This window comes from Spodoptera frugiperda, chromosome 30, assembly GCF_023101765.2.
Source record: "Spodoptera frugiperda isolate SF20-4 chromosome 30, AGI-APGP_CSIRO_Sfru_2.0, whole genome shotgun sequence".
NCBI lineage: Eukaryota > Metazoa > Arthropoda > Insecta > Lepidoptera > Noctuidae > Spodoptera > Spodoptera frugiperda.
The window spans coordinates 951,543-964,659 of record NC_064241.1 but is presented as its reverse complement, the minus strand read 5'-3'; the positions used below and the strand labels follow the sequence as shown (position 1 = coordinate 964,659).

The following is a 13,117-nucleotide window of genomic DNA, read 5'->3' as shown; positions in this document are numbered from 1 at the left end:
TGCGTTGTGTGAGTGAAGTTACCGGAGGCCCAATTACTCCCTTCCCAATCCTCGATTTCCCGATTTCCCAACGACCCTTAAATTCCTAACCCCCAAAAGCCGCTAATGCACTTGTAACACCTGTTTCGGGTGTCCATGGGCGGCGGCGATTGCTCCATGATAGGGAATAAAAAATATAAACAACCGAATGTTCTTTACAAATATAATTTATTTATAAACATAAAAAAATATGGAGTGCAATCTGGAATGTTCTAATATCATAACAATATTGAATACAAACGGTACGTCTTATTTTACAACTTTATATAAAAACATGTTCTTTACAAATACAACATATTAATCCTAGCTACAAAAATCACCTTAAAAAACTAGAAATAAATTCTTATTATGAACTATGAGCATTGGGACATAAGAAATTGGAAATAAACGGTGGGAACAACAATAATCAGCAATAACTTTAGAAAATTGGATCAAAAAGGTACTTTACTATAAAACTTGTACAAACTTTTAATTCGGATATATATTATAATTTATCAGTATAGATTCCATTGCCAAATCTATTTAATTACATTAAACGAAACATTACATATAAACTTTTGTAGAAAGTAATAATAATAATTAAGTTTGCCATTTACGTCTTTGTACTAGAATTTTATCACACTACATTAAATTATAGAGGACGCAGCCATTCTCACCTGTAGTTGACAGATAATAAGAGAGAGAGAGAGAGACACCGAATTTGGACACAATTTTGTATGAAGTGTCAAATATCTACCTTCAGTACTTATTTAAATCTGCCGAGAGATAGATTATTGTGAATAGTCGAGATTGTAATAGGATAAAGGTTTCTTTACAGATTTGACAATACATAGAGATTCACCTTCTTGTATTTATGTCTTCCATGGCAACTTGTTAGGGCATTTATTATGGCTTTTATAGACAGATCAAAAGTTATGGAATATTGGACCTTATATAGATAACGATAGTTCACAGTTTGTAATGCGATTATGCTTTTAAAATTAGGCAGTGATTATATCTAGGCTTTCCAGGGTGGTTTACTGAGGCGACGCTTGTCCCTTCGCTCTGGTTGTTCAGGCCGCTCAGCGGTGTCGGATCTGTCAGGTCGGTCGCTCGTCGGTTCCTCGCTGAGCTCACGATGTAACTCCAACATGTCGCCACTGCCGTCCAAGTTCGGTGCTTTTGTTAACAGCTAGAATAAGAATATTTAGCATATTATGTATACTAATCTCATTAGAAATTAATTAATAGTTTGAAAGTGTATGCAGCGATATTGTTCGTAGAATTTAAAACTGGGATATTTACCATGTTTATTCATTTTTATGAGTTTCCGATATTTCGACACTGTTGCCAATAAACTCATAAAAATGTATAATCATGGTAAATAGTTCAAATGATATTGTTAGTGACTATGTCAGTTTAAAAACTTAGATATTGTTCTTAATAACATTAGAATGTTCAGATTGGATCATTCGTCTATATTATTTTGCAGTCTAAATTAGAAAGCCTTATGCATCAGTTGCTACTGATTTTAGCGACCATAATCTCAAGTTTTATATCCCTTCTCATATAGTAAAACAAAACAAAAAAAAGTATATATTACCAGTTTAACATACTGTTGTAGCTCGGTGTCTGTGAGGCCTTCGAAGTTTAGTTTGTCGTGTCGCTCGTCCGACCGGCCGTCCGTCCGTTCGTCGGAGTTGTTGTCCGTCCGATTGTCGGATCGGACATCGCACCGGGCGTCCGATCGCACGAGCCCCCGGTCCGGTAGTGTTAGCGGCGGGATCTTTGTGTACTCGGACACTGGAGTAGACACTACAAAGTTGATAACTTAGAAATTAAGGTGCAACAAAAACATTGAAGGATATAGCCTCGATTGTCCGTTTGACTAAGATTGCGATTGCTTGACAAACAGATCTTTTGTATAGCAACAATTTAACAATTTATATAGAAATTGGCTTGCTCTATAACACAAAGATAACTTTTCAGAGAATAAATGCATAACTTTATTATATTATAACTTTCTAGCCAACTAGTCGAGGAACTCGACTGATTCGATGAAAGTTATGATACTCGACTAGACTGGTGTGTGGCGGAATGTTGCTCATGAATATGAGCCTCTTGCATGGCTTGAAACTAGTCGAGTTCTTCGTCAAAGAGTTATGTGAGTAAGCCGATAACATAATAATTAACGCATAACTTTATGGTTATAGAATTCAAAATGTGTTCAACTATCTACAGTAAATAATATAGACTTACTATGCGAGCCCCTGGAGTCTCCGTGCGTGAGCAGTCGTATGGCGGCGCGGCACTGCGCCTGCATGACGGCGTGCAACTGGCCCGCCAGTGCACCGCGTCGGCGACGGAACGACTCCAACTTACTCTGTGCATTACATACTTATTTAACACCATTTATTATTATAGGTAACGATAAACATTATGATGTTTTACTGTTGTACTCAGTCATTTAATGGTTACTTAACCCAGTCCTCAGCAATTGTTTTCGGAACAAAACTGTTACTAATAGTTAAACTATAATATATAACTATAAAATTAATTGTATTTTAAGTAATTGCATTAGTAATATATAATAGTTAAACAATTAAATTTTTTTCAATTGTAATCATTAAATGTCTCTGAGTCCGACAGTCAGTTATTTATGTTTGCTATCGAATTATTATCAAGTTTCGTAATACATATTCACACAAAGAAAGAGTTTTAGAGGTTGCACCTTTTATGAAGTTAAATCATTTATTTAAGGTTTAACCAACAATTGTTTACACGTAATATTACACGAAGCATGCACAGTAAACGATTATTACGTACAATATGCAAAGTTCCGACATACCTCGAGTAGTCCTATCTTCTCACCAGCCTGCGCTAGTTGCAACCTGTATAACTTAATTTCTTCTCTCTGTTTCTCTTCCATTACATTTACTTCTAGTTTGTGTCTGAAAAATATAAATATCATCGTTACATGTATATATTGAACATCGTCCAATGACCTCTCCCGCCTTGAGCGAGGCTAGAGGGAGTGTCACGACTCTTAATGACTAAAAACCACCTCGTTCCTACTCCTACTGTTCAAACCGAAACCCTGGTATTCGCTAGGCAGTCCATAGCTCCGGATACTGTCTGACAACCCTATTCATTTCAAGCTAACAAAAGTTCTTACTGAATTGCATGACTTATCCCATAAAAAGCTATCACAATCCTATTGTAAACGAGAGTTGCCCCCCATGGCGGTTAATGTGTTAAATTTTTTGCGTAAATCACCAGTCATTTTCTATATTGATCTAATCTATATACATAATATGAATAAAGACACATGTTATAGTTCTTTATCACATAAAATATTTTATTCTTTTTGCCCCACCACTATCGTTACAGATGGCCAATCCACTGGGATATATCAGCAAATTACGTTCGTACGCAAGTCTATCAGCATTTTAGTTACAATTACGTATCTATACTGATATAATATAAAGCTAAAGAGTTAGTTTGTTTTTCGTTTGAACGCGATATTCTCAGAAACTACTGATCCAATTTGAATAATCCTTATTGTGTTGAATAGTCTGTTTATCGAGGAAGGTAATAGGCTATAAAACATCACGCTATGACCAATGGGAGCCAAGCAGGGCGGGTGAAACCGCGCGGAAGCAGCTAGTTTATAACAAAACTCACTGCTCCTCAATCCTAGATATCTGCTTATTGTAAGTATCGACGAGCGCGTTCTCCTTGGCGCGTGCGTCGGCCTCCATGTCCCGCTCGGCCGCGTCGAGCTGGTGCTGGAACTCCTGCAGCTTGGACAGCACGGCGTCCTCCAGCTGCTTCTGGTAGTGGCACTTCAACTCCGTCTTCTGAAGCTCCAGGTGTTTGCGAAGAGTCTTCACTTCGGTTTCTAAGTTGTCCTGTAATTTGGTGGGTTTAATTTAATAGGCGCTCTCAGTATGACATTCTTTTTAGTTTGAGAGAATTGAAATCCAAGGCCTTAATGACGACGCTTGACTCAATTTTAAAATTTCCATTTTAAAATTGAGTAAGCTGAAAACTGAAGGGTAGTTTTCAAAGGCAAGGTTTGTTATGACAAACCTTCACATCTTTTGATAAATAAGAAAATTAAATAATAGTGATTAACATACATATTAGGCATTAAGTGTAGGAGAGCCTTGCTTCAGAAAATCGACGAATAACGAAGGCTCGACTGTGAGTGATACTACGGCCCAATTACCACCCAGAATCCGATTCCCCAACAACCCTTAAATTCCTAACCCCCAAAAGGTCGGCAATGCAGTTATAATGCGTCTGGCGTTTCAGCTGTCCATGGGCGGCGGCGATTGCTTACCATCAGGTGATCCGTCTGCGTTTACCGGCTTATACCATAAAAAAGAGTGTTTATGTTGTATCTCTAGTTGGAAGGTAGTGATTATTGTTGCATGATACTTACACATTTCCTCATCACTTCAGCAGTGTGGTTCTGTTGGTCTCCTATCTGTTTCTCCAAGAGATTGTTTCGAGATCGTTCCTCATTCACTTTCTCTTTCAGCAAGTCTCGTTCTTGCGTTATAAGTGAATTCGTGTCTTCCAGAGACTGAATCTTGTTTCCTAACTCTTTTATTTTACATTTCGTCTCGTGATGATCAGCTTTTTCCTATAAAAAAAATCATTTTCATTTAACAGGTGATGTAATACTTTTTGTGTTAGTGTACGACTATTGTGTGGAAGGTATGGGGATCCAAAACAAAATATTGTTTTGAAGCATTTCCCAAAACAGGTTGAATATGTGAAAATATCTGCACTAAGAACACTCTTAAGGAGAACTTTACTGACAAATGTGGTGGTATCCAATATAATCTGTAGCTCTGTTTCTAGCTGCGAAGTACCTAGCGGGCTTACAGCGGCTCGGAATAGGATGAGCGAGTAGGAATGGGATGGATTTTAGTCAGTAAGAGTCCGACACTCCTCTCGCCCAAGGCGGGAGAAGACTTTAAATGATTTTCCCCCTTCACTGAAAAAAAGAGACCTCTGCTCTCTATTAAATACATACCTTTTCTAATGATTCCTCTAAATTTTTAATACAATCAGAAGACTGTTTATTGAGTCTCATAATAGTTTGGCAATTTTCCTTCAATGCTTCCACTTCCTTCTCCTTCATGGCAACCATTTCATCTCTATCCTGTATGATCTTTTGTATTCTGTCATCAATTTCTTTCTTCTCTGTAGTGAGCTGCTTACATTTCTCTTGGTAATCATGAGCCAAGTCCAAAGCTTTGTACAATTCTGCTTCAAAGTGACTGGTTTTCTAAAATGAATAAAACAAAGATTAATTTTTTGTGTCTGTATGTATGTTTGTTTAGAGCTCACCTCACCATGATTAAATGACGTAGTTCACACATTTAAAATGTAGTTTAGCTATGTCATTTGATAAGAGATAGCTAAGGTATCAATTTCTTGTTAACTCTCTGTAATTTGTAAAGATTACAGTTAAAATTAAGGATTGACCACAAAAAGCTTTAAGCATGGATTGGAAGGTGTGAGGGTTCACAACATGGCTGAAATCTAAGTTAAAATTATTACAATAAAAATGTTACCTTCTGTGCATCATCAGCAATCATCCTAAAATTCTCAACTTCTCTATCCATCTTCTCAAGTGCTGCTCTGTGTCTCTCTTCAGCTTTGTCCAAGCTGCCAGTGAGCTTCAACCAGGCTTCTCTCAGCTTCCCAATGGCTGCATCTTTAGCTCGGTCCACTTTCACAGCTACGGCCAACTTCTCTTGTTGTTCTAAGATCTTTTTCTGCAGTTGTTGTATCATTGATTCACAGTGCTGTGGAAATATAATATAAATTGATAACATGAAGATTTATCAATCAGAGTACAGTTATTATAGTATATTATACTAAAAAATACTTAAAAACAACTGACCTCTCTTTTAAGTCTCTCCTCTTCCAGCTTAACACTGTCTATTCTCTCTGGTCTATCTCCTCTATCCCCCCACAACTCACTCAAGCTCAACAAGTCAGTGTCTATTGACTCCATATACCTATTCTGCATGGAGCTCAGCTTTGTTTCCTTATTGTTATAGCAATAAGGTCTCATTTGCGGCATCTTGAACTCTTCCTTCTTAGGTGACAAGTAGCTATCATTGCCAGAACCTTGATTCCTGCTGTGACTCTGAGACTTGTACTGCTCTAAGACTCTTGAAGCCCTATCATATATTTTGTTCGATGAAGGTCTGAATGTGTCCAAGTAACTTGATTGTGGTCTCTTTGGAGTGGATGTTGGCTGCACATCTTTGTCTGAGAAATTAAGTTTTCTCATAGATGGCGTTCTAGGCTCTCTACTACATGTTCCTGCTGCATCCTTGGATGTGCTCTCAGGGTGAGTACCACCAGTCTCCTCATTGTTACTCTTATAATTCTCTGAAGTAGTGGGTTTGTCAGATCTAGCTGTTCCTGAATTACTTTTGACTAAATAAATATACTTATCAAGTACACTGCTTGACACCACCCTGCCACTTGGCAATTTTACTTCTTCTTCATTGCTCTTCGAGTCTAGTTTTTGTGATATGTAGTCTCCAGTAGCCTTTATCACATTTTCAGGACTAAGCGATGGCTCATGGTCCTTATATTTAGTGTCAGGAGTCTCATAACTTTCAACTTTAGTAAGGAATTCATCTATTTCATGTAACAGCAACTTGTCATTCTTTTTAGTAGGTGTTGAAACTATACTGCTTAAATCAGCATCCATACTTTGAATATCATTGATAATTTCTTTGGGTTTGGAGTTCAACTGATCAAAATCAACATCTAATTTTAACGGTGGGATGGATTTCCTACCTGTACTAGCTGAATCTAAACCACTGAGGGACAAATCAAATCGTTTTGACTTTTTTGTAGTTTTCCTTCTACGCCTGCGAGGAAATGTAAAACACTTGCGATCTAAGCTTTGGCTGTCGATACTATCCGAGGTGTCCCACGTTTTGGGTCTCTTTACTGTGCCGAAACTAGACGTATCACTGTTGAACTCTAAACTTTCTAACCTAGATTCCAATGTATGAACTTGATCCACTAATTTACCTAATACTTGTGCAGTGCAGGACTTAGGTTTATGGACAACAGTTCTAGAAGATTCCAGAAAAGAATCTTCTGATTCAGAACTCTGTACTAAAAAGAAATTTGGTGGTATTAGTAAGAGAACATCCGTATCGTCTGTCTCACTCATCACAATGACTGAAACGTTTCTCCTTTGAAAAGTCACTGGCCATCATATAATTTACGAAAGTAATGGGTCTTATTTAGAATAATGTTTCAATTTATTTGAGCCGTTAATATTTATAACAAAATCCAGAATCACACGCTCGACCGTTTGCGTTTGTTTTGTTTGTCTTTTTTAACTTTGACGCTGTCATGTTATCCACAGACCATAGACTGTCATCTGTCAAAATTTAAAAATAAACTGCGTTTAGATACACAGTATACAGTATTTTGGTTAGTATCTAAAATGTTTATTGTCCGTCTATTGGTGATTTATTGAAATAGTTTGGAGAGTTAAGTACTAACCCACGGATATTACTTTTTTATATTTTGTAATAAGATGTATTATGATTAAAATATTATGCGTCATAACATCAGTAAACAATAAGTAAACAGGACTAATAAACCAATCAATGGTTGCTTATCTTGGTATAAATTAATTCATATAAGGTTTTATTTCTTAGCTGAGTTCATTCTCCCATATTGGGTTACATATTCGGTAATTTTCACATAAGAACTTAAATCAATTTAAATTAAAATGAAATGTACAACAAAGTAAGCCATAATATACATTTATTTCTTATCTCATCTCATACTAAAAATATAAATACAAATTAATTACTTAGCATGCTTCATAAACATAAGTTACCATAATATTATTACACTCTGATAATCTCTGGAGATTTCATTCAATCCACAAAATTATAAATAAATTATCAGGAAGCTCTGGCGTATTGTATAGGTGATTGTTTGATAAAAGCATCTAATTTATTCTTAAATAATTCACTAGTAATAGGTTCACCGATGCCACACATGGGATTCCTTATAGCATACTTAACATATATTTCTCCATAGATCTTTTTTAATAAGTCTCTGACACCTTGAGCTTGATTATCAGTATTCATGACAAACTTTAATCCAGAGGGGGTTTCAAGACAGTGTAAAGTGTACTTGGAAGTTTTGTAATGCATAAAACCTTCTTTCGGGTCCAGTGGAGATATCTTGGCAACAAACGATTTGATTGAGAACAGCATACCATACATTAATTTTCCCTCCTGAAACATAGAGCAAAAAATAATGAAGAGGTTTTTACCGAACATGAACAAGAAACAATTTTTTCTCATTACATTCAATGTAATTAACATTATAACTTTACTTAAATGATTTAAAATTATTGGTTTGGTTTAAGATTTCTTGAATCATTAATCAAGTAGGTACTGTAAGTAAGCTAGCTGTAGGTAAGCTTAGAACTAAAAAATGTTTAACTGAATGTATTAACCACTTGTCTGTCGGTATATAAGACACAATAGAAAACACATTGTGTCTCGCGTAGATCTGCGTTCCGATAGACAACGGGTTAATACTAACTCGTTAAAGGAATTACTAAAAGGGGAGGTTGGAACTCCCTATTGCACGTATCATTAATTTCTATGGCAAGAGTTATCACAATACAATTGTATAGTAACTCTAAGTACAGAATAATGATCACAGAAGCAAGAAAATCAAGATTCTTTACGATCTAGGAATAAATTTTTGATACAATACGTAAAAGAACAACAACTGACCTCCTCTCGCGACATTCCTGATTGTTTAGATCTATTCCATTCTCCATAGTAAAGTAGTGTGCCATATCGATCGAATATATATAAATTATAAATAGTCATAGTTGGTTTCTGCGCCTTTTATTTATAAATTGGAATAAAATCAAGTCTTCACTCGTAATCACAAAATTGTTTAGTTGTCAAACTCTATTTTTTTTATTGCAGTTGTCAAACTGATAACATTTGTCTTTGATACTACATAAGAAATATTCTCTATGATCATAATATGGCCAAATGCCATTGTTATTAGGAAAAAACTGAAAAATAGGAGTCAATTTGTGAGTTCAATAAACTATTTCTAAGGCACATATATTTCTTTTTAGATCAATATTAGTTAAGTTTACTATGTGGCTAGATTAATTTTGCCTATTTTTGGGCTGAATTGGGGCAGCCCTTCCATAGACTATCGACAGTTTTAATCCTAAGAATAGTCAAGAGCTAAAGAAAACTGTCATTGAAAAACCCTTTTGACAACGATTGAACATGAGTGGGGAACCATGGTAGAATATTTGTGATAAATTCTCCATATAAATCAATATTACAAACTCAAACCTGTTGCTGAAATTGTGAATTCAAGTGTCAATATAAAATTTAGGTAATATTATTTTGTATCAAAGATTTATTCTTGGACTTTTGGGATTAACATTTTGAGGTTATCATTCTTACCTAATACATGATTCCAGGACGGTACAAAATCAATAAACATCAAACATGGATGAATATACAAGAGAACCTTGCCCGTGGCGTATCTTGGATGATTCTGGAGGTGCTTTTATTATGGGAGCTATCGGCGGAGGCATTTTCCATTCAATAAAGGGCTTTAGGAATGCACCTGTAGGGTTCAGTAGAAAAATGGTACGTACTTTGTATATTTATGAATGAAAACATTTGAATTGTGTTAGTATTCTGTTTTATTCTAATTGGTTCGTGATTTGCAGCTGGGAAGTATGGCGGCGTTGAAAGAACGCTCTCCTATCGTCGGTGGTAACTTTGCAGTGTGGGGAGGAATGTTCTCCACCATCGACTGCTCCTTAGTGTACATGCGGCAGAAGGAGGACCCCTGGAACTCTATCATGAGTGGGGCTCTCACTGGCGGGATACTTGCAGCTAGAAATGGTAATTATTTGGTATCCATATAATCACACACCTATGAATCCCAACTCAGTAACAATAGGTTAGTTGAAAAATAACAAAACAAACCACTAGTGTTGTTTAGTAAACAATATAAATGTTAGTTACTATAACATTTTTGTTTTGTAATAGCAGTAACTACCACAATGCAGTATACTAACTAATATTCATATTAAATTTTCATACAGCACATGTTTTAGTTTAAAATATTGAGTAATAATTGAGTATTTGTATTATGTTTTCAGGTGTCCCAGCCATGGCTGGCAGTGCATTAGTTGGTGGCATACTTTTGGCTTTAATAGAAGGTATAGGTATAATGTTCTCCAGGCTAACAGCAGAACAGTTCAAACCACAGCAACCCATATTCGAGGATCCATCAGTGCTAGGTAACCAAGGACAAGCTCAGAGTCAATCGTTCCAATAGTTTAGGTCTTAAGATTAAAACTGTTGCGATTGTACAGCCTTGTTCAACACACATTTGCTATTAGGTACTTCTTAATTTTAAATCCTTACTTATTTAAAATACTTGTACTTTTGTCTTGCATTGTATCAGTATGTAATGTAAAGTTCAAAGTCCATAAATTTATCTGATGAAATATGCAATTTCATTGCACAATAATCAAGTCATCAAGACAAGACTGTACAGTCACAATCGAAATTGTAAACAAATCTCTTGCCAATGTGGCACTGTATCATTATAACCAAACTTTAGAATCACTTTTAGTTTGTTGCGAGTGAATTATTTGCATCTGTGATATTTTCAGTCCTGTACTGATTGTTTATAATTTCACTCAATATGGTTTGTACCCATTTGGTATTAGGTTTCAATAATTTTGTTCATGCAAAGCACAATGCAACACTAATTTATCATAAAATTGTAATTTTAAAGAATATTAGATACTCCTTTCCTCTCCCTCTACTTAATTATTTGTTCCCATAAAGTAAGAGGGCCCTTTATGTCAGTTTGTTACTGGCTGATGATGAAGATTATTTGTTCCATCTTCAAATTAGCTGTAAAAATTGTCATGAATTGAGTATGTAATGTTCCTTGAAATGTTTCCTGAAATAGAATTTATTTAAACAATAAAGATTTTTTTAGTAATTAATGTTTTTATTTATTCATCATGCTTTTTTATACCCTAATAATATGTTAATTATTTACATGTATGACCTTATGTTAACTTGGACTCATACACACTCCAGGGTTTTGGGGCAGATATTGCATCAACAAACTTTTACTGAATACAACAGATCATATCACTACATTTACATTGCAATTAGCAATCTACATAAAGAAGACAAATACATACAACACAATGTCTAAAATAGCAAAATCACTACATATAAATATTTTGGGGCAAGATATTTTATCATTATTACTTCAAAATGAATGACTTTCATTATAACATATAAATAAGGAATCAATAATTTCCATTATTGTGATGATGAGAATATGTATACATACAACAACTTTTATCAGTGTTTTAAATTACAATCACTTGTTAAAATTAACATTAACAATTACATACACTTTTTATAGACTACAATGGGTGGAAGTTTGGTAGAACTACATTTTATAATATGTGCATTTGTTAAAATCTTTCGATACAATACATTGTTAAAAAATATGAAGATGGTTAACATTAGTTTTATGAAAATATATCCATATTAAAGCATTGGAGATTGGGGCAATTGTTTGAATGAAGAAATGTGGACGCCTTAAGTTCTATGAATGTAAATTAACAGGTTTGCTTTGGGCCGCATTGTCTCCCATTTTTCTGATTTCTTTAATAACATGGGCCAGTACTTCTGGATCAACGCCTAGCTCACACAGCCTTATACAGATGGAAAGAGTATCTGCATCTAATCCAGTGCACAGGAGTTGTGATATCTGATACATCAATTGGAAAGCTTCGCGAGCCTGCCCCACCTGGGCATTCTTTTCTGATGTCATTGTGGCACCCTAAAACCGTAAACATAACATTAAAATGCTTGAAAACTCAATAGAATTCTCGCTTGTTTAGATTTCAAATGTTTACCGTGGTTGATAGTAGACTATGTTCTTGTAACTGTGCAGCTTTGATTACTTCTATGTAGGCAGTAAGTTTTGGTTTCCGTTATACACAATAACTTTAAATTTCACATAAATCAAAACGTTATCTTTTGACTATGCGCCCGTTTTCTGTTTATTAAAATCTATTGTCAATGTCATTACCTATGTCAAATTTCAAAATGTCAAATGATCGATTCATAGACAATTCACGGAACTAGTCTATGGTATCATCTGTTTCATTTTGTTATTCCTCAAGTTCCTTTGAAATAACTGAGAAATTATTAAAAAATTGGCGAATTAGATTAAAATAACAAAAAGTTGTAGTTTTAATAAAGACATTTACATATTAACTTGCTGGTTTTACGTTCAAGGTTATGCATGTTTTGAAATTGTCCTATTCCGTCATAAAAGATAATTCAATTTGCTATTACGACTTAATTATGTTTATTTTCTATTGTCTTGGATGGTATACTGCAGATGTATAAAACCTTAACGAACTCTGTAAAACATACACGATAAACATTAGATAAAGTGCACAAGTAGGTAACTGCCTTTACTTATTACCTACCCACGTTCAAGGACGTTGACAAAAAGATTATTTTTCAACATTCTAGGAACAACTTTTTTCCACGTAGTGATGTAAATGTTGCGTTTTTTTTTAATTGCAGTACAATATTTGCCATTATTTATCAATAACTAAAGAGAAGGAAATTTGGCTCTCATTACTATCATGGGTAAATAAATAAGTACTAACTTCCTTTCTTAGGTAAGTATTATTTCAAAACACAAACGGAAGTGCATTTCATAAATGTATAATTTATTTTCGAACATCATGCAATCATACGAATACTATAGACACCTACTTAGACGCAATTGAAACTAGCGCGGGAAAGTTTACGAATTTCACGACGCTCTGTATTTTCTATTTTTGTATCAGTGCGTCTCAAGTCCCAAAAATAGACGTTCAAGTTTTGAACATAGTATAATGTTCATTCTCTCGGCTTTTGAACGTGATCCTTACTTGTGAGATTGTCAGAACAAATATTACAATTCAATAAAA

General features: G+C 34.9%; 4 protein-coding genes across 7 annotated transcripts in view; 1 reads left to right on the top strand and 3 right to left on the bottom strand.

Annotated features, from left to right (window-relative positions):
* LOC118269546 (glutathione S-transferase 1) overlaps positions 1 to 13,117 on the bottom strand; it is a 278,820-nt gene that overhangs the window by 31,242 nt on the left and 234,461 nt on the right. The gene's annotated exons all lie outside the window — the stretch shown is intronic.
* Positions 212 to 7,451, bottom strand: LOC118269954 (trichohyalin). Of its 3 annotated transcripts, none has more exons than XM_035585352.2 (9): positions 5,942 to 7,451; positions 5,610 to 5,843; positions 5,066 to 5,320; positions 4,466 to 4,669; positions 3,703 to 3,929; positions 2,867 to 2,969; positions 2,278 to 2,401; positions 1,622 to 1,821; positions 212 to 1,210 (listed from the first exon to the last, which is right to left on the bottom strand). In XM_035585352.2, the coding sequence occupies exons 1-9, from the start codon at positions 7,238 to 7,240 to the stop codon at positions 1,037 to 1,039; spliced, it is 2,820 nt and encodes a 939-aa protein (XP_035441245.2). In that variant the 5' UTR covers positions 7,241 to 7,451; the 3' UTR covers positions 212 to 1,036. The 3 variants fall into 3 exon arrangements, with proteins under 3 accessions (XP_035441245.2, XP_035441244.2, XP_035441246.2); XM_035585351.2 differs by having other exon boundaries at positions 213 to 1,210; positions 1,622 to 1,833; positions 5,942 to 7,449; XM_035585353.2 differs by having other exon boundaries at positions 1,080 to 1,210; positions 1,635 to 1,833.
* Positions 7,829 to 9,046, bottom strand: LOC118269780 (trafficking protein particle complex subunit 1). Its single transcript, XM_035585085.2, has 2 exons — positions 8,838 to 9,046; positions 7,829 to 8,327 (listed from the first exon to the last, which is right to left on the bottom strand). The coding sequence occupies exons 1-2, from the start codon at positions 8,934 to 8,936 to the stop codon at positions 7,989 to 7,991; spliced, it is 438 nt and encodes a 145-aa protein (XP_035440978.1). The 5' UTR covers positions 8,937 to 9,046; the 3' UTR covers positions 7,829 to 7,988.
* On the top strand, positions 9,301 to 11,106 carry LOC118269779 (mitochondrial import inner membrane translocase subunit Tim17-B). Its single transcript, XM_035585082.2, has 4 exons — positions 9,301 to 9,468; positions 9,557 to 9,728; positions 9,812 to 9,989; positions 10,250 to 11,106. Exons 2-4 carry the CDS (start codon positions 9,585 to 9,587, stop codon positions 10,426 to 10,428), a joined length of 501 nt encoding a protein of 166 aa, XP_035440975.1. The 5' UTR covers positions 9,301 to 9,468; positions 9,557 to 9,584; the 3' UTR covers positions 10,429 to 11,106.